Below are 20150 nucleotides of genomic sequence, written 5' to 3'. Positions count from 1 at the left end.
TAGAGGTTATGCTTTTAGGAGTTTTTACTGCAAGATACAATGTGACACCTCTGGTCTATTTGTTCCAGACCTTTCAATGTAAATTAAATTACTCAGATATAAAAAGACTGTTGCTCTGTTTCTGGAGGGCAGTTATAATGCAGTTGTTTTTAGATTGTGGAACAAGTATTACTGGTATGTGAAGGACCCCGGAGTGGAATGCCTGATGGCTTCACGCGAACTGCACTGATAGTGCTAGCAAGCATCTAGAAATTGCCCTGTAAGATTTTTGCACTTCATGACAGTGTATCGACTGTATATTTGGGATTCATTTCAAATCCAGACACCAATGATGCCACGTTTTAATTGTAAATAGTTTTGTAAAAAGCTAAATGACAAAGCAACATGTTTGTCTTTCATTTAATCATTTAATAGGTTTGATGTTGTTTCACATCATTTATATTTTGTTCATTTGCTGTATCATTCACCTAATAGAGATTGTATTTAATCAATGTATTTATTTAATCTAGCATTAAATATCTAGGTTTCGTTATTTTTATTTATTTTATTTTATTTTTTTTGCACACCACCACCCCTCCTGCCCTCTTTGGAGGACCTTTGGTACTTTATTACTAAGAGAACATTGCCTTGCATTTTTTAGGCCTTTCCTTCTCAAGGGAGGGTAACAAAAAGAAGAACAAGAGAAAAGAGATGATGATAAAAATTCAAGAGAGAAAGGTGATGGAAACAGAAGGAAAGAAATTATTGATTGTTAATTTAAAATGTGATTGCAATACCGTTATTTGTTATGTGTGTGTGTGTGTGTGTGTGTGTGTGTGTGTGTGTGTGTGTGTGTGGTGCGTGTGTGTGTGTGTGCGTGCGTGAGGAGGTGAAGGTGGAAAGTGCATTTGTGAAGAGGTTATTTGAGTGGACTAAATGGTTTGCATATATCTAGTGGGAGTTGTTGTTGCTTTCTCAGGTTAAATTGTATTAATGTACTTTAAGATTTACTGTTGTATGAAATTGATGAGTTTTGACCAAGTCGAGGTTGAGAGATATTCTATATCTAGTTTAAATGTTTTCTTTTGGGGTTGAATATTTTCGAGCTTTAGCTGTGGGTCATTCTATAATTTGGGGTACATTTCACATCACCAAAAAGTACAAAAACAATGTTCTTTCTCAACAGAACAATCAGTGGTTCAAGTTAATATATTCCTTTAGTGTAACATATCCACTAGTTGCAAAGCTTAAACATAATTATGTTTTATTTTATTTAAAAGGGCAAGTAGATGTAGACTACTAGGTAACTTAGTTGACAGGTAACATGGTTGGCAATTTCCCTATTTTGACCCATAACTTCAGTGGTATACCTTGCCTGGCTGACCACATGTCATTTCTTGAACAGAGTAATGTCTAATTTGAACATACATTTGAATTAAAATTATAAAGAAAATTGTAACCATAACAATGTATGTAACATAGTTGACAGTCAATTAATATACTCATTGACAATGTTATATTATAGATAAAATATTTTTAAAAATAAGAGAACATTCACCACAGTTTGTTCAATATGCCCTCTACAGAGAAAAATGATATAATGTAATGCTGGTCACATAATTTTAGAACAAACCATTTTTGAGTTGCTGAGTGGAGTTCTGTTAGTAACATAGTTGACAGAACTTTTGCGGACAATAATAAATAAATATATTTAAATTATTTAAAAGAGAAACTCAATTTAAAAAATATTATTTTTCTTTAGTGTTTAAACTATTGAAATAAATAAAAAAATAAGTTGCCCTTAATAATTTTATTCATTATTTTGAAACCAAGGCACCCTCAACTCATGGCTGGATTACTGACCGGGCCAGTGGGGCCTTTTATGATACAATATATTTTTATTTCCGAGGGCCCTCCATTTTAAGGGTCCTCTGACTATTAGGGACTTTGACCCCAGGGCCTCTTGGGGGCCCTAGCCATGCTTTTGGGGCCCCTAGCCATGCTTTTGGGCCCTAGCCATGCTTTTGGGCCCCTTATGAAAATGGATGAGGCGTTGTGGCACTGCTCTGACTTCGAATTCTGGCTATTAGGGGTCCTAGGAAAGAGGGGGGCATATTTTTAGAGGGCCCTGGTTATGAGAGCCCCTACCAGGGGGCCCTAGAGAAGAGCAGGGCACACCATTAGAGGGCCCTTGATCACGAGGGCCCCTGCTATGGAGCCCTTGACTTCCATAGAAGTCGTTTACCATGGCTCCTTGACTTTCTAGGGACCTACAAATTGCCAGGCAAGCTACCATATTTCATAACAGACGTTTTGTTGCAAATATGCGATTCAGGCCCTTACTTAATGTTTCTGAATTTGTATTGTTTCAAAATTATTATGTTTAATTTCTCTTAAGCGCAGAGACACAAATTAATTTAGCAATTTTGCAATTATTTAAATTTAAGACAAGCAATTTGTCTGATGAATGCTATCTTTGACACCGATTAAATTGAGTGAATTTGGCCAAGGGTGTGATTTCACTTATGTGAAAACAACAAGCCATTTGACTAGTTTCATGTTTCCCCTTTAATAAACAGCAGTAAAGAGACCAGTGGTCACTCTAGCTCTAGTCTTTGAGGTGTTTGAAGGGGCAGCTTTAAATGTCACCACTGCTGTCTCCCAAGAGTACAGGCATGACCTCCAGCGTACAAAGAAGCGCAAAATTATGTCTGATGATAGTGCAGAGCCAGGTGTAGCATTTAACGGAAAGGACAAGTTTCGGATCGAAACTTTCAATGTTGTCATTGACAAACTTGTGTCCTGTCTCAACCACCGTTTGAATGCATACACACACTTAACTGAGCTATTTGATGTTCTTTTCATGCCTGACAATATGTCCAACAGTGAGCTCACTTTAAAGGCTAACTCACTCGCTGCAGCATATCCTTCAGATCTGAACATGAGCCTGGCAGATGAATTGATACAATACAAATCATTCATAACAGAAAAAGAAAAATGTCCTAGTAAAATGCTCAAAACCATGATAAATTTGAATTTACAGTCAACCTTTCCAAATGTCTACATAGCACTTAGACTTTTTTTGACTGTGCCTATCACAAATTGTGAAGGGGAGCGTTCATTCTCCAAACTGGCTCGTATTAAGAATGAACTCAGGATTAGGATGCGCCAAAACCGCCTGAACTCACTGTCACTTCTGGCCATTGAATCAGATTTGATCAGACAGCTTAATTTTGATGAATTAGTGGATGACTTTGCAAGAAAGAAGAGTAGAAATAAACTTATATAATATAGATTCTTGTGTTAGGGTTAGTTATTGACAGGTTGTTTAATGTATTAATTTATTTATGTTTTTGGAGGGGCCCAGACTATCCTTAATCTGTCCTTGCCTCAACTTAAAAAATGGACACAGCAAAAACTGTTCATTTAGGAACATCATGACAAATTTCAAGCTAAATGAAGCATAGGATGCACATAATGTTTTTGTGATATTACAAAGTTTTCCATTAATAGGTAAAATATGACATTTTTAAAGAAAATAGTTAGAATAAATATATTTATCATCAGTGGACATGGAATGTACCCCAAATTCAGTGTTGTGCGTGAACGAGTTCAAAAGAACGCGTTCATTGAACACGCTCATTTTTTCGTGAACGTTGAACTGAACGCAACACATTTTTAATAAAGAACTTGAACGTGAATTAGTTCACATTATGTGTCATGAACGGCAGACATCACTGTAAATGAACGTTGGAATTTGTTTTCCATTGAAAACTGAGTGACATCTGTTTTCTCTTTTGAAACGCAACGAGAGAAAGTTCCTCCCTCCTGTATTCTCGCTGGTGCCGCTTAAATCATGTATCACCAGACAGAAATGGTTTTGACATTGTGTGCGCAATGCATCGCAGTTTCCTTAAAAATAAAGTTTTTTGTGCCTTTGAGTTTTGCCTTCATTACCTTCATTCAAGAGTTTCATTTCATACACACACATATGTATATATAATATCATATATATCAAATAATATATACATATTTCATATTATATATTCTTTTTTTAATTAAATGCTGGTAGATTTCATTGCACTAAGTATAGAACTGGTCTACCTTGTCTGTACTGCTGCAAGTTTCATCACCTGGTAAGAAACCCACAATTGCAGTGTCATGAGCAAATGTCTACAATGAGCAGTTTCAAAGAACGTATAGTGATTTCTAGCTTGTAGTGTGAAAAAAAGTATTTATTTGAATATCTCACGAAAAAAGTAAAATGAACTGAACTTTGAACTAGTTCAGAATTAAAATTGTGAACTTTGAACGTGAACTGTTCACTTTGAGCATGTATGAACTGAACTTGAACTAGTTCAGAAAAGCTGTGAACTGGCACAACACTGCCCAAATTATAGAATGACTCCTGTACAGTATTGTGCTTTATCTGTATTGTGCAGCTGACCTTCAGCACTAGGACCCTGCGGAAATAACTTCCACTGCTCAGTTTAAATTTGCATCTGGGTGGTTGGAAACTGAAAGCAGCGCAGGTTCCTTCTACATCTAATCTGTCTAACAGCGCGCCAAGATCTCTGCTGCCATGGGGGCATTTCATTCTGTCCCTGAGGATCATCAGTATCGGGTTTTATCACAGAAGACAGGCTGTAAGTATGACAGGTTCTGTATGTGATACGAAGATGCTGTGTTCTATGAATGGGTGAAATAGGGGATAATCTGGGCTGTGTGTGATACACTGCTTGTGTTTGGGGAAGCAGAGTGCAGCCTGTTCCCTTTAAACGACGATTATAATAAATCATGTCTGCTTCTTCATGGACAATGTTTTTAAGAAGGAAATTGTATCAAATGTCATGAGAATCATACAAACCCCATTTCCAGAAAAATTGGGAGATTTTATAAGATGCAATGAACAGAGGAATCTTTGAGAATTTGAGACTTCAGCAGCTCAACAGTGTGAGGTCATTGTTGTCTGATTCTCCTCTAAATGATGCACCATATACAGTGTATCACAAAAGTGAGTACACCCCTCACATTTCTGCAGATATTTAAGTATATCTTTTCATGGGACAACACTGACAAAATGACACTTTGACACAATGAAAAGTAGTCTGTGTGCAGCTTATATAACAGTGTAAATTTATACTTCCCTCAAAATAACTCAATATACAGCCATTAATGTCTAAACCACCGGCAACAAAAGTGAGTACACCCCTAAGAGACTACACCCCTAAATGTCCAAATTGAGCACTGCTTGTAATTTTCCCTCCAAAATGTCATGTGACTCTTTAGTGTTACTAGGTCTCAGGTGTGCATAGGAAGCAGGTGTGTTCAAATTAGTAGTACAGCTCTCACACTCTCTCATACTGGTCACTGAAAGTTCCAACATGGCACCTCATGGCAAAGAACTCTCTGAGGATCTTAAAAGACGAATTGTTGCGCTACATGAAGATGGCCAAGGCTACAAGAAGATTGCCAACACCCTGAAACTGAGCTGCAGCACAGTGGCCAAGATCATCCAGCGTTTTAAAAGAGCAGGGTCCACTCAGAACAGACCTCGCGTTGGTCGTCCAAAGAAGCTGAGTGCACGTGCTCAGCGTCACATCCAACTGCTGTCTTTGAAAGATAGGCGCAGGAGTGCTGTCAGCATTGCTGCAGAGATTGAAAAGGTGGGGGGTCAGCCTGTCAGTGCTCAGACCATACGCCGCACACTACATCAAATTGGTCTGCATGGCTGTCACTTCAGAAGGAAGCCTCTTCTGAAGTCTCTACACAAGAAAGCCCGCAAACAGTTTGCTGAAGACATGTCAACAAAGGACATGGATTACTGGAACCATGTCCTATGGTCTGATGAGACCAAGATTAATTTGTTTGGTTCAGATGGTCTCAAGCATGTGTGGCGGCAATCAGGTGAGGAGTACAAAGATAAGTGTGTCATGCCTACAGTCAAGCATGGTGGTGGGAATGCCATGGTCTGGGGCTGCATGAGTGCAGCAGGTGTTGGGGAGTTACATTTCATTGAGGGACACATGAACTCCAATATGTACTGTGAAATACTGAAGCAGAGCATGATCCCCTCCCTCCGGAAACTGGGTCACAGGGCAGTGTTCCAGCATGATAATGACCCCAAACACACCTCTAAGACGACCACTGCTTTATTGAAGAGGCTGAGGGTAAAGGTGATGGACTGGCCAAGCATGTCTCCAGACCTAAACCCAATAGAACATCTTTGGGGCATCCTCAAGCGGAAGGTGGAGGAGCGCAAAGTCTCGAATATCCGCCAGCTCCGTGATGTCGTCATGGAGGAGTGGAAAAGCATTCCAGTGGCAACCTGTGAAGCTCTGGTAAACTCCATGCCCAGGAGAGTTGAGGCAGTTCTGGGAAATAATGGTGGCCACACAAAATATTGACACTTCAGGAATTTTCACTAAGGGGTGTACTCACTTTTGTTGCCGGTGGTTTAGACATTAATGGCTGTATATTGAGTTATTTTGAGGGAAGAATAAATTTACACTGTTATATAAGCTGCACACAGACTACTTTTCATTGTGTCAAAGTGTCATTTTGTCATTGTTGTCCCATGAAAAGATATACTTAAATATCTGCAGAAATGTGAGGGGTGTACTCACTTTTGTGATACACTGTATTTGGAATAGGAGACAAATCTGGACTGCAGGCAGGTCACTCAAGCACACACTGTGTTTATAAAGCCACATTGTTGTAGTGCATTGTTGTACACATTGTTGTACACATTGTTGTAGTGCATTGGCATTGTGCCCACAGACCCATGCCATGGCCACTGACAGTTGTTGGCTTTTGCAGCTTTTGCTGATAACAGTCTGGATGGTCCATTTCGTCTTTCTCTTTGTGTAATAAAGTTTCAGGTCGCATTACTTGATGCAGTAATGGACTGTGTTCAGTTTTCTGAAGTACTCCCAAGTCCATGTGGCTATATTTATCACAGTAGCATGAAGGTTTATCATTTGAGGGCTTGAAGTTCATGCACTTTTAGTAGTGGTTTCTGTTCTTGCCCTACACGGACTGACATTTCTCCAGATTCCCTAAATCTTTTGACAATATTATGTAAGGTAGTTGGTGAAAGACCTAAATTATTTGCAATCTTGTAGTGACATGTTATTTTTTGAACTGATAGACAATTCTCTCATAAAGTTAGGAACATAGTAGTGAGCCATAAGCTATTATCGATGACACAGACTGAGCCTTTGGTGGATCCTTTTTTTATACCCAATCATGATTCCCTCACCTGTTACCAATTCACATGTTCATTGTGGAATGTTTTAAAACACTGTACCTTATTTTATTTTTACGCTTATTTTGCCCTGTCCCAACCTTTAAATATATGTGTTTATATTTACAGACAGTGAACAGTAATCAATGAATACAATACATTTGTTCTACTTTTTGTCACATAAAGATTCAAGAGATTGCATTTTACTTAATGTCCCAACTAGAGACTGGGTTTGTACAAAACAACAGAAAGTTTTCAGTCATCAGAGGAAAGTTTATTTCGATGTGCATAATGTTCATGTGAGGTCACCCGGTGTCCTTTCTAATAAATATAAACCAAATAAATGCAACCTCCCCCAACTTCTTCCCATGAGGTTTTTATTACTTCTGCAAAAATGCAGGCTCTGTTAAACAGCAGTGTTCTGTTATCAATGTGATTCCTATTTTTTAATTTTATGTATGTTTTTAAATGTAATTTCAACCACCACTGGTAAGTAACTTTATAAATATCAACAATGTAAACAGGAAATCAGTATTGTACAAGCCAAACAGGAAACAGTAGCTGTGAAGATTCTGCAGTGCTTATAACAAACGCAGCAAGTTTTTGAATAAGCATGTGTTTTATTTTCCATTGTGTAACAGTGCTGGTGATTTGGCAGACAAAGGTAGGACCTTGTAATATGATAATGTGACAGTGGCATTGTAATCATTCTTGATACATGATACACCTTAAGGTTGTATTGTTGTATTGCCTAGCCCTTTCTAGTCTCATACACAACAATATCTTATATATGTATACCTGTTAAAACTAAAAATAAGTAACAGTGGGTGGAACAGTGGAATACAGAAAGCATAGTGTGATACCTGATATGTGTTAAAGCTTTAAAAAAACTAGCACTAGTCAGTGTAAAGAAGCAGCTGGTGGCCTTGCAGGTGTTGGAGGAGGAGTGTGGTAGTCTGCAGCCTTCTTTGGTCAGTGAGGGTGTTGTTCAGCTGGCAAAGTCCTGTTTTTGAACCAGCACTGTCTTTAAATGAACAGGAAATAACAGTTCGAAATCTGTTTGCTTTTTAGGGTCTTGTCTGTGGGCAGAAACATGAGATGGTTCCCAGCAAATTTAAATCTATTCCAAGTCACAAAACACTGGTTAATAAACTGTTTACGTACTTAATGTGGGGTGCTGTAAAAAAACCTTTTAAAAGGTCCTGAGGACCTGGGTTTAAAACTTCCCTGGGGACCTGGGTTTTAAAACTTCTGCAAGGAGTTTGCCATGTTCTCCCTGCCTCACAAATCATGCAGATGGCAGACTGACTTCCTGAAAATGCCCCTAGATGTGAGAAGTTGGTAAATGGACTGGTGTGTTGATACAGGTATGCTTTAACTCATTGTTTTGGCAAAACTGATCAGAACGAAGCCGGTACTGTAAATAAATTATTGAGAAAATATGAAAAAATTTATTTCTATTTTGTGTTATTTCACTGTTTTGGGGTTGGATTCTAGATTTTCAAAGTATATTATTAAATATTTGTTCAATATATTTGTGCAATTTTGACTGTTCATTTTTGTTAATGGTAGATGGGTTAGAATTCCAGTCTCGGTGGTTACATGGTGAAACTAATGATGTTTTTTGCACACAGCTACCTTATCCTGAGATGCTAGACATTTAAAAAGCAACCATCCATGTTTTCTGTTGTGATCACTAGAGCTGAACTGAAGTGGAAGACTGTTTAAGGGCATGTCTACACCATGGTTTGCAGGAGTTAGGATTAAGATCAATAAATATCGACCAGTGCACCTTCAATAAGATAGCTTTGCTCCTAAACAGCACACTTTGTGAAAATTAAGGTTAATAACCTTTGCTATAGTTGGGTATTATTGGGTATTTTGTGTGTAAACTTGACAAGTTATTTTGAATGGCACTGCAGGGGTAAATCTGCTACTTATTCTCACTAATCTGATAAACGCTGTTTTTCCCTCATTGTTTCCACAGTTTCACTGGACCAGATTGTGATTTTGCATAATCGCTTCAAGCAGTTAAGCCACAATGAAGATGTGCTACGGTAGGTAAACAGCAGCCTTCTGCTGCCTGCAGATATATTCTTTCATGTATGCATTTTCCAAGATTAGAAAATCTCTCTCTGCTACAAATGAACTGCGTCTATCTTATTGTTTTGTGTTTCTGTACACACTTTTATTTACTTGTTATCAATTGTGCAGAACCATAGTTATGATTTGCTAAGGTACATCTGAAGTAACCTTATTACATCTTAATGTTTTTTTATTTTATTTAAAGGAAAGAAGATCTGAACACTCTTCCCGATTTATCAAGCAACCCAATCCGATCCCAGATTGTAGAGGCCTTCTATGACAAAAGGTCAGCAATGGGTACAATTATTAATTTGCTGTTTATTTTCTGATATTTGTATTTTCATTGAGCGGACTTGTTGTTATGGGTGCCCATCTAGACTGACAGGTTCGTCCAAATACAGTTTGGCTGTTTTAACATTTTGTATTATGCTACTTGGTCTTGGAGAATATTCATACCATGTGATTGTTTTCTGAAGAAGTTAATTCTTTTGTGACAGACGGCCTGTATAGCGCTGACAGTGGTAATTGTATGTTTAATAGGCACAAACCTAACTGTAGCTTTAAGAACAAATAAACATCAGCATGAACAGACATTGTCTTATACTTACAATTTTGTGTTTTACTGGCCTGTACTATGCAAGTTCACTGCTTATTATTGTAACAACAGAACATCTCTTTCTTTTTTTTTTAAATAAATGCTTGTTAAAATAGACTTCATAGAGAAATGATTTCTTGATTTGTATTAAAAGTTAACACTGACAAATGTTCCCCTATGATTGATTTTAGAATTTGGTTTAAGCATAGGGTCTGGTTTTAAAACTAGCTTTAAACTAAGTCAGATATACGCCTACAACATTTATAGCTTTTTTTTTAGATCTGGAAACAGAACGGAAACCTGCAGGTCAAAGTCACTTTTTAAAGCATTGTTGGAATTGCACATTTAAAACCACAAGACACATTACAGCCATTTCAAATATGGGTTTCATTCATTGTTGTGCCATGTATAATATAAGCTCATATTCTTTTCTTTAACAGAAACTTTCAGACTGGAGCTGAGGGCAAAGTTGAAGAGATTGGATTTGAGGAGTTCCTGACAGTCATGTCATACTTCAGAGCTCCATCAGTGCACATGACAGAGGAAAACAGGGAAAAGATACGGAGGACCAAACTGCGCTGTGAGGATCTTTATCACTCAGATGAAGAACACAGAATCACATAAAGAGGAAAAGTCTAGATGGATGGATGGATGGATGGATGATAGATAGATACTTTATTTATCCTGAAGGAAATTATTGATAATAAATTGGCTCTTTAAGAAACTGATAGCTAGCATAATTTTATTTAGCTTGAGCAGGAGAAACGCTGAATTATGCTTAAATACCAGTGTGCTTTTTAAAGCCACTCTGGCTCTTTGCCCAGCGTCTCGTGTACGGTGGAAATTCGACTCACCTTCTGTAAACTTCATTAATATTTAACAGCCACTTTTTTTCCTCTGACAGTCTTGTTTAACATGCACGACACTGACAATGATGGCACCATAACACTGGAGGAATACAGACGGGTAAGATATGCAAAATCAATATTTGTTAAGCAAATACATTAGTCTAACACATGTTTTGTATAAAATTCACAAGCAGACCTATCATATAAAGCAGATTATGTTCCAAAAGTAAAGAAAATGAAAGGATCCACAAAAATAGTAAATATATATAGATGGAGCAAATATAAATACGGACACTAATATAAATATGCACACTATATTTTTTGTTGCTCAGTTTGTTTGCTTTTAGAATCCATGTTTTGCTTTAGGATCTCTTAATCCTGGTCAGGTTTGCAGTGGGGACATCATTACCCAGAAACAGTAGGCATAAGATATGAATACACCCTGGACAGGATCCTATTCCATTACAATACAGATCATTGCAGTTTACCTACTGCATATTTTTGGGAGATCAGAAGTATCAGTAGAACACATGTACACTAGAAACCTCTTCAAAGAATGTGACCATATGACAGAATTGGACCCAGGTGTCCAGGACACATTTTGCTGTGTGGTACCCACTTTACCAGCTACACCACTGTACTGCCCATGTGTATTTTTTGCTTTTGGAACCCTCTGCTTCCAGAATTATTTATTGTTCTTGCTTTTTTTATTGGTATTTATTTATTTATTTATTTAGGATTAATTTATTGCTTATGACTTTATATTGCACATGAAATAAAAAAACTATTTTTATTTCTCTGTAATACATATTCTTTTAGGACCCTTTAACTGATCTTAATCCCCATTTTTTCAAAATGATAAAATGTCTAAAATACATTATAAATACTGCAGGATTTATATTTAAATTGTTTTCTAACTAAATGAACCCCTTATTGTTAACTTAGCATTAGTCAATTTGTTGTGCATAAGAAGGTTATTGGTGTAGCAGATATGGATATATGGTGTTTTACATGGTAAATTCTTACTGCAGGTGGTGGAAGAGTTGCTCTCTCGGAGTGGCTCATTTGAAATGGAGACAGCTAAGGGAATTGCAGATGCTGCCATGCAGGAGGTTGCCAACATCTCAAAGTCTCCCTTGGTACGTTCCTTACTTAGTATGCTGTTGAATGATAAACAGCCACATCTACAGTATATAGGTGCAGTCTGACTATACACATCCTCAGTGAGTAGTGAATCATAACCCACTAATAGATGGATGGATGAATGAATGAACAGGAATTTTTAATTGTATTGTCACAGTGTTCTATGTGCTTGTATTTTTCGTCCTTGCCGCTATATGCATGCTGTGCGGTATGAAAACTGTATGAAAATTCACCAGTAGTAAATTTGCTTTACTGACTGACCGGCCTACATTCTATTAGGTATAATCTCTTTAGTGTTATATTCTTACACTAACTTGTGGTCTAACAGTGCCTCCTGCTGGACTCCTGTGGAAGTTTCAGTTTTGTTTGCATACCAAACATATATGAAAAGCTTGTGAGTTCAAATCTCTGAGCTCTGTTGTGTCCCTAAATGAAATATCTGACATTTAATTAATGGGCAGGATGCATGTCTCAGTTTAAAGTCTCAATAAATATAAGCATCTAGTAACAGACATACTTACTAGACAGGATCCCAATATATTGGGCAGCTAAGGGTAATATATAGAGGAGACAATCCCCCTTCTGCAGGCTTTGGGAGTTGAATGGAAATGACTGGGAGTGAGGCTTGATCCCAGGTTAACAGCACTCTGTAGTAGTGTGGTATCCACTGATAAGCCAGTGATTCTAAACTCAGGTTACACAAATAATTGATATCTTTTTTTTTTAACAGGGTCCGGATAAATTTTATGAGGGAATCACATTTGAGCATTTTCTGCAGGTTTGTATATTTAAACCCTAAATCTTATGATATTGATAAGATTCCCAATAACCAGTACTAAATGACATGTGCAAATTAAAGTGCTAGGTTGCATTTGTAGTTCACATCTTGCATGAAATTAATGAAGAATTGTTGAAAAAGGGTGATAAAAATAATATTTAATTGCATGAGGTGAATTAATGAATCTCAAACAGGATATCTATTGAAAAGAGCAGTTAGAAACAGTGAAAGTTTAAAAAACAGCAAATGCCTAAATGTTTTAAATGTTTGCTTTTTACCCAAATATTCTTTATGCAAGGCACTGTACTATTAATAACACTAGATGAAACCTACTATGTCTATATTAGGTGGGTTTATAGCCATGTATAATGCACATTTTTTTCCCACACAGATTTTGCAGGGGCTAGAAATTGAGACGAGGATGAACATCCGTTTCTTAAACATGGACACATCGGTGCTATGCAAGTAATGTTTGTTCATATATCAGCTACTGACAAACAAAAGCTCAATGCAAAGCTACATATGTCATTTCTGCACTTTATATCTGTAGCATTAAATTGGCCGGGTACTGTTTTAGTGCTGTAGTTTTCTGAACTAATCACATTCAGCGTGAATGCCAAACTGATTCACAATTAAAACAACATTAGTGTGGCATGTTTAAGTCCATAGACATAAATAGACTTTGCATGTGCACAATGGTACACTGTACTTTAGCTAACTGAAGAACTGTGATTATTTGCTCAAATACAGTAGTAAACTAATCGTAAAAAAGACAGTATGTGAAATGCTAATAAAATAAGAGGATTGTGTAAATTGGCTTTGACCTGTGTAAAGTGTACAAAACATATTTGATGTTACACTAAGAAAACTGTTTTGTTTAAAATTTGATGCCTGCAACACAAAAGTGTTTATCAATGTGATACATTATCTTTCCTTGATGTATCAATAATGATGTAGGGACAGAAGACCGATTATAAAATAGTAAAAGTGGAATTTAATGCAGATTTCCTACAGTACAACCAATGGGACTTCTTGTCATATTTTGTGCTTGAAAATACCCAAAGATGTCAATAGAGGTTATTATGAAGTTAGGACTAAAACCCTTGCAATCATCTTTAAGGAATGCACTTTCTAAACAGTTTATTTTTTACAGTGTTTCCAGTCTTAAATTATTCTGAAAGTATTTAGAAAAATAGTCAAATAAGCATAATAAAAAGGAAGGTGGTACTGTTTTTAAGTCAAATTACATCAAAGTACATACAAAATGCTTTTTGGCATTTTACATACTGTCACATTTCTGTTGGAACTGAGGTTTGTGCTAACATATCTAACTTTGTTACATTTATTACATTATTCTAAGCAATAAGTAGAATAATAAGTTGAATGTGTCATAACAGAACTGTACTTCTGTTAAACTGTGTCTGACAGCTTTATTCAGGGGAATGTTCAACTCAGAAAAGCAATACAAACTGAGTAGATTAGCAATACCTTCCTGCACTGTGAGCATATAAGACATAATATAAGTAAAATGATGTCTGATGTTATTTTGATGTATGGCCTTTATGCATTAATAGAAACAAATAAAATAACTTCTGATAAAATAAATCTGATATCTCTGTTTTTATTCTGGTCACCAGTAGATGTCAATATTGTTATATTACTTAATGTCTTGAATATTTACAGAGGAAGAGTGAGTGAGTAATCCTTTTAATTCATATCCGCAGTCCTCATACATGTACAATTGCAGGAAAAAGTTTGTGAACCCTTTGGACTTTTGCATTTATTGTTTATTAAAATGTAATTTGATTTTCAATCATAATCCTTAACCTCAGCCTTAGTACTTTGTGAAACATCATTTTGCCTTTATAACCTCTCATAATTCTGGCAATTTCGGTAAGTAATAACAAGCTTCTAACAACTCTGTTGTAAAATCTTCACCCATTTTTGTCCAAAAGCTTTTTGTCCATTGAGGTTTGATGAATTTTGTGCTGCAGCTGCTTTCTTTAAATCCCATTAAAGATTTTAGATTAGATTTAAATATAGACACTTTGATGCCACTCCAAGATATTCCAGACTGGTTTGTCTGAATAAAATTAAGCTTTGGTTGATTTGAAAGTTTGTTTGGGATCATTAAGTTGCTTTCCCATTATTAGCAATCCCAACAACACACATATCAGAGCATACCTGATACACTAATACCAGAACAACACACTACCATGACATTACCATGTTAGTGTCTGTACAGTGCTGAGAACAGAATTGTCAAACTAACAAACTAAGTTTGCGTGTGCTCTGGAGATTTTCCCTTGATTCTTTGCAGTCCCCATGTGCCTTCTGCTGAGAAGCATGCACATAGCAAACACACAGCTGCCACCACCATGTTCCCCCACAGGAGTGGTATTAGCCAGGTAATGAGCAGTGCCTGCTTTTCACCATACTGCTGCTGTTCTGTCCAAAGAGTTCAGTTCAGTTTTGTCTCATATCATTTAGGAAACTTCAAGCAGGATGTCATATGCATTTTACTCAACAGTGGCTTCTTACTTGACTTTCTGCTGAAAGACCTGAATTATGAAGTGCTACATAGATATTTGTCCTTCCAACAGATTGTACCATGTCTGCACAACAGCCCTTTGGAGCTACTTTTGGAGTTATTGTTGGGTTGTCTCTGACTAAAACCTGTCTAAAAGGTCAACTCTAGGATGGTTTCTTCTATTTAGAAATGATTGAGGCCACTGTGGTCCTGGGAACACTCGAAGACTTAGTTTAATTTAATATTCTTGTCTGAATCAATGTATTGCCACAGTTTGATCCCAGTTTGACTGTAATCATGCTATGATTAGCACTGTTTACTTACGGAAACTTAAAACCTACATATTCACATAAAAATACATTCCAAAAAATGGACTGTTCCCTCATTACATTATGTAAGTGCAAACTGTTTAATTACAAAGTTGTAGTATTTTTTTGTATTGTACTGTCTACAGGGTACTGATGTGTACAATTTTACTGTAAATCACGTGCTTTTTTCACAGTATAGCAATGTTAGTAGCAAATAGAATCACAGGATTTTTTTTTTGCTGTCTATACTCGTGAAAGCTGTGCTGTGCCCCTGTTGTATAAACCTTTCCAGTAACACTCAGAAATTTATCATCAGGACTTTGATGTTGGTTTTATATCAAACACTTCAAAACGTTATTTTGCTTGCAGCTGTGAGTAAATGAGAAAACATCCTCTTTGAAGTATTTTTTTGCGAGAAATGTTAGGTGTAGTTCTCACACAGGTACAGCTTTGGTTGTGGGCAGGAGGGGGTTAGGGTTGTTTCCCTTACCCACTGCCCTTCTTTCTATTTTACAGTAAAACCTTTTCTTTTCAATCTTTGTCTCACTTTTTATTTTTGTGAGTTAACAACTTGCTGATGTATAATAGACGCCTAAGATTAATTTCTGCAGAATATCCCTTGTAAAGATGTTAACAAGTTGAGAACACAATTTCATACCACCTGGTGTATTAAGCTCTTAGAAGTGAGGATGCACTTACCTCTGTGGGGAGATCTAAACAGGAAAGACGGTCGCATGCTTTCGGGGAATCTCATATGTGCGGTTTGGTTAGTGTCACTAAACCTATTCGGTCTCGTGTAGATTCATATAATAAATTATTAAGAACTATAATGGTTCAAAAATTGTAAACTATAATGTTATAGAAATTTACTCATTACTTACAGGCTAACACATTTAACCCAACTATTTAAGGTATTTAGAAGAAGCTTAATAATAATATTTGGGTGCATTACAGTTAAAGTTAACTCTTTAGGTATATGTACCTACATCATACGCTAAATGAAAAAAAAATGATGTGGACAGCTTACATAATTGTTATATCTACAGTAGATTCTGCCACATCTGTATAAATGAATAAATCAGAGAGCCTGGAGTGATTCTCTATACATTCTCTGTAGGAATTCGTCTGGCCAGTGTAAAGAAGAGTGTTGGAGCAAAATGTGAAGTGGTGTTAACAGAAGAAATGCTCAAAAGAAGCACTTAGATGCTGCAGTGAGGGACAAAGAGACTAAAATGTTGAAGAGTCTACAATAAAGAGACACTAAAGTGAATGCTGAATAGTGTTGAGTGATGGACAGAAGAAGTTTTTTTTTTAAATCTGCAATAAGGGGTGAATACACTTGAAGGCAGGAGAAGGACTAATGCTTGGAATTGCGTAGATGCTGCTCTGAAGGGCAGAGAGGCAGTTGGAAGGATTTAAGAGCCTGCATATGAACCAAAGGCTGGAAATAAGTGACACAGAGACTGGACAAAGAACTTATCAGAACCTCCTGTTATGATGCTGTTGGCTTTATATTTTTGACCTAGTTTAAAACTGCTGCACCTAATACCCTGACACTTGGGGTCGTGTAGGGGTCAGTTTGCATTGATAGACGGATTAAAAGGATTTGACCAAGTGTACAAAGCAACAGTTGGGATACAGTAAGTAACTATATACACAGACAGACTTTTTAAGCAAAGTGTTGTCCTGTGCAAAAAAAATGTATTTATAAAATGTGGCAAAAACACAAAAAAATAACTTTTCTGCAGTTTTGGCAAAACATTTGCCAGTATTGCTAAATCCTGACATGTCAACATCTCCTAACGAGGAAGTTGACCGAATATCTATTTTTCTGCTTCCATTTTTACATAAACATGTGACTAGGAAAAAGGGCATTATTTGTTGGCATGCACTACTTTCTATGCCTATATACCTTAAACCTTGGTTTCCAATTAGCAAGCCTGACAGCTTCAGTATTGTTTTGACAGCAACATGTGTAAGCGCAGCTTTGTTCACTGTCTTAAACATAAAGATCTCACATCACACAATAGGTAAATGACTGTAATACACGTGGATGCGTTAACATACCGTATGTCAGGAGGACAGGTGTCAAGTTTTCCATATAGCACATTCAATATCTGAGCTGAGTAAAAAGTTTTTTCCAAGAATTAGGATGTGAATCAGGGTGTGTTTTGACCCTGGGTAAGAGTGGCATAATCCACTCAGATGCATGCACAGACACCCAGACGCGCACCTTGTGACAAGGGAGACGGCTAGTCAGTGTTTTTTTCTTTCCTATCTGTCGAGCTGAATGCGTCATTAGAGCCTGATATCACAGTCTCTTTCACTTCCTGTCTTCTAAACCCATCTCAACACAATGCAATGTCTCAGACAACAGCCCAGGCATGCTATATTCATCTTCCAGTTTATTCAGACCACAAAAGCCAATATGGCTAACACCTTCTTACATCACACTCCTTGTGAAAGCTTGAGCAGTCAAACATTGTCAAATGTGACAATGTACATGACCGTTAGGGGCAGGAAATCTTAGTCTGGGTCAAAGTGCAACCATGGGTCTGCTACAGAATAAAGTAAACCACAAAGTTATAACTGATTAAAGTGAATCATTGCTTAAAGAATCCAGAGTTGCACTTTGATAAACAGATTACACATAGCTTTACATTCATTAATTATGACACCAGAATAAATAAAAGCAATAAATATATCTATACATGAAAACTTTCTTAAAAGTGCATCCTTATTCCTCAAGGCACTTTGTTATATACATAATTAATGTGCAAAAATAAATACTTCATAAATAAATCTAAAAAACACCTAAACTAGTTCAAATAATTGTCCAACAGTTTTGTCACTTTAGCATGTTTCCTTTTAATACATTTGCTGCCCTTGAGTGACCTCAGTTCGTCGACGACATTAGAGAGGAACTCATTGAGCCGAGTCAGGATGACACACCCGTACACCTTCTGCTGAAACACATTTTGAGGCAGGGGAATTCCGGTGGGCCCTGCCGCTGGTTCGGGTATTGGAATGTTGGGCTGAAGGATCTGATAAATGCTTTTCACCTTTTGGATAAGGTGGCCGGCTTGCTGCACCGTTTCAGCCAGTTCGCTTAGCAGTACACAGCGAGGAGGCTGCAAGTCTTTCTGCTGTTCCAGCACTTTTTTCATATGTGGCAGGAACTCCTTTAGATGGGTATAAATGCTCAGCACGCGATCGTCTGGTGTTTGGCCTGAGAGGCTTGATGATGGAACGTTTTCCATCTGCATTTTGCAGAACTGCTCCGCAAAGTCCCCCTGGCTGGCTTGCTAGATAAGAAAATAAACAAATGCTTCAGTAAGTCTGTAAAGTAATTAAGGTTATAGGACCACTCTTCTTGGGTCCCTTTCATCTTAGGTACATAGCCTCTATGCTGTATCATGCCTTGTCACAATGGTTGTCCACTTATGTACATCTTTAGAACCCTTAGTATGTCTCTTTAACATCAGAACATGACCATTAAGGTACTCTGAGAACAAGTAGTCAAGTGCTACTACAGTCCCATTTTCTTTGGACAGTTTGAAAGACCTACGAGTGTTAACTTATAATTAACATTATAATTAACCGTATTAATGTTGTACAGACATCAGTGATCTTGGTAGTACTACAAAGAGTTGTGGCCAGTAAACCTGAATGGGTCAAGAATAATCTTGAAAAAAAGAAGTGCTTTGTTTAAGGATTAATAATAAATTAATAGTCAGTGTGTGCAAATAAAGAAGCTCCATATGACTCACAGAAAAACACTCAACCCTTTTCATATTGTGTATACCTAGTCTATATATAGAGGGCAAAGTTCCAGCCAATGTTATAATGATGGTGTGAGTGATAATTTCTCATTATATCACAGACATTATATCATGGTCAACACTGTTTATTTTCCTCTTGCGTACCCACAGACACCCACAAATGCTGCACATACGTTTATGAATGGAAGGGATTATCTCATCAAATGTGATACAAATATATTATAAAATATTGGAAATTCATGTTCCAGCCACAACAGCTGCTCACAAGTGTAACAAATCAATTATATGAAGAGAATTATGTGCTTCCAACTGTGCAGCAACAGGTTAGGGAAGGCCCTTTCCTGTTCAGCGTGGCCTTTTCGTGGTCTTTGTATCCGTAAAAACTTTAGTAATTAGTGTTCTTAATTTTTTCCAAGTTGAGTTCCTCTGGGTACTCCAGGTTTTCTACCTATGTTCCAATTATATGCTGTTATATTGGCAGCTTGAAGTTGGCCCTGTGCATCAGTAAACTGACATCCGTTATGTCACTAAACCGACAGTTGGTACACTTAAAATCTGATATATGCACTTTATACAGATTAGAATATGAAAGTTAGTGAAATATCTAAATATTGAATTTTACTTGGTAACACCCTGCACAGATATCGATTTTTTATCAGTTAATACAGATTGCATGGTTGTACCTCTTGACATTTTTGGACTTTGAGATGCAAAATGCTAGCATATGGCACAGTAAGGCAAGGCTACCATGGTTTTCTCCAACCTTCCAACAATATGTGGAAGGTGGTTTGGATATAAAAAATGGCATTAGGTATTTTCCTAGGTGTATTTCTACTTTGCCGCCAGTATCTATGTA

General features: G+C 37.0%; 1 protein-coding gene across 1 annotated transcript; it reads left to right on the top strand.

Annotated features, from left to right (window-relative positions):
- The first annotated feature begins 4521 nt into the window (after positions 1-4521).
- On the top strand, positions 4522-13512 carry tescb (tescalcin b). Its single transcript, XM_062988836.1, has 8 exons — positions 4522-4625; positions 9213-9282; positions 9516-9596; positions 10346-10485; positions 10810-10871; positions 11785-11892; positions 12627-12674; positions 13066-13512. Exons 1-8 carry the CDS (start codon positions 4562-4564, stop codon positions 13141-13143), a joined length of 651 nt encoding a protein of 216 aa, XP_062844906.1. The 5' UTR covers positions 4522-4561; the 3' UTR covers positions 13144-13512.
- The last annotated feature ends 6638 nt before the right edge of the window (positions 13513-20150 follow it).

This window comes from Trichomycterus rosablanca, chromosome 26 (genome assembly GCF_030014385.1).
Source record: "Trichomycterus rosablanca isolate fTriRos1 chromosome 26, fTriRos1.hap1, whole genome shotgun sequence".
In the NCBI taxonomy this organism is placed as follows: domain Eukaryota; kingdom Metazoa; phylum Chordata; class Actinopteri; order Siluriformes; family Trichomycteridae; genus Trichomycterus; species Trichomycterus rosablanca.
Note: the sequence above shows the minus strand (reverse complement) of the source record. Positions and strands in the feature narration are given on the sequence as shown.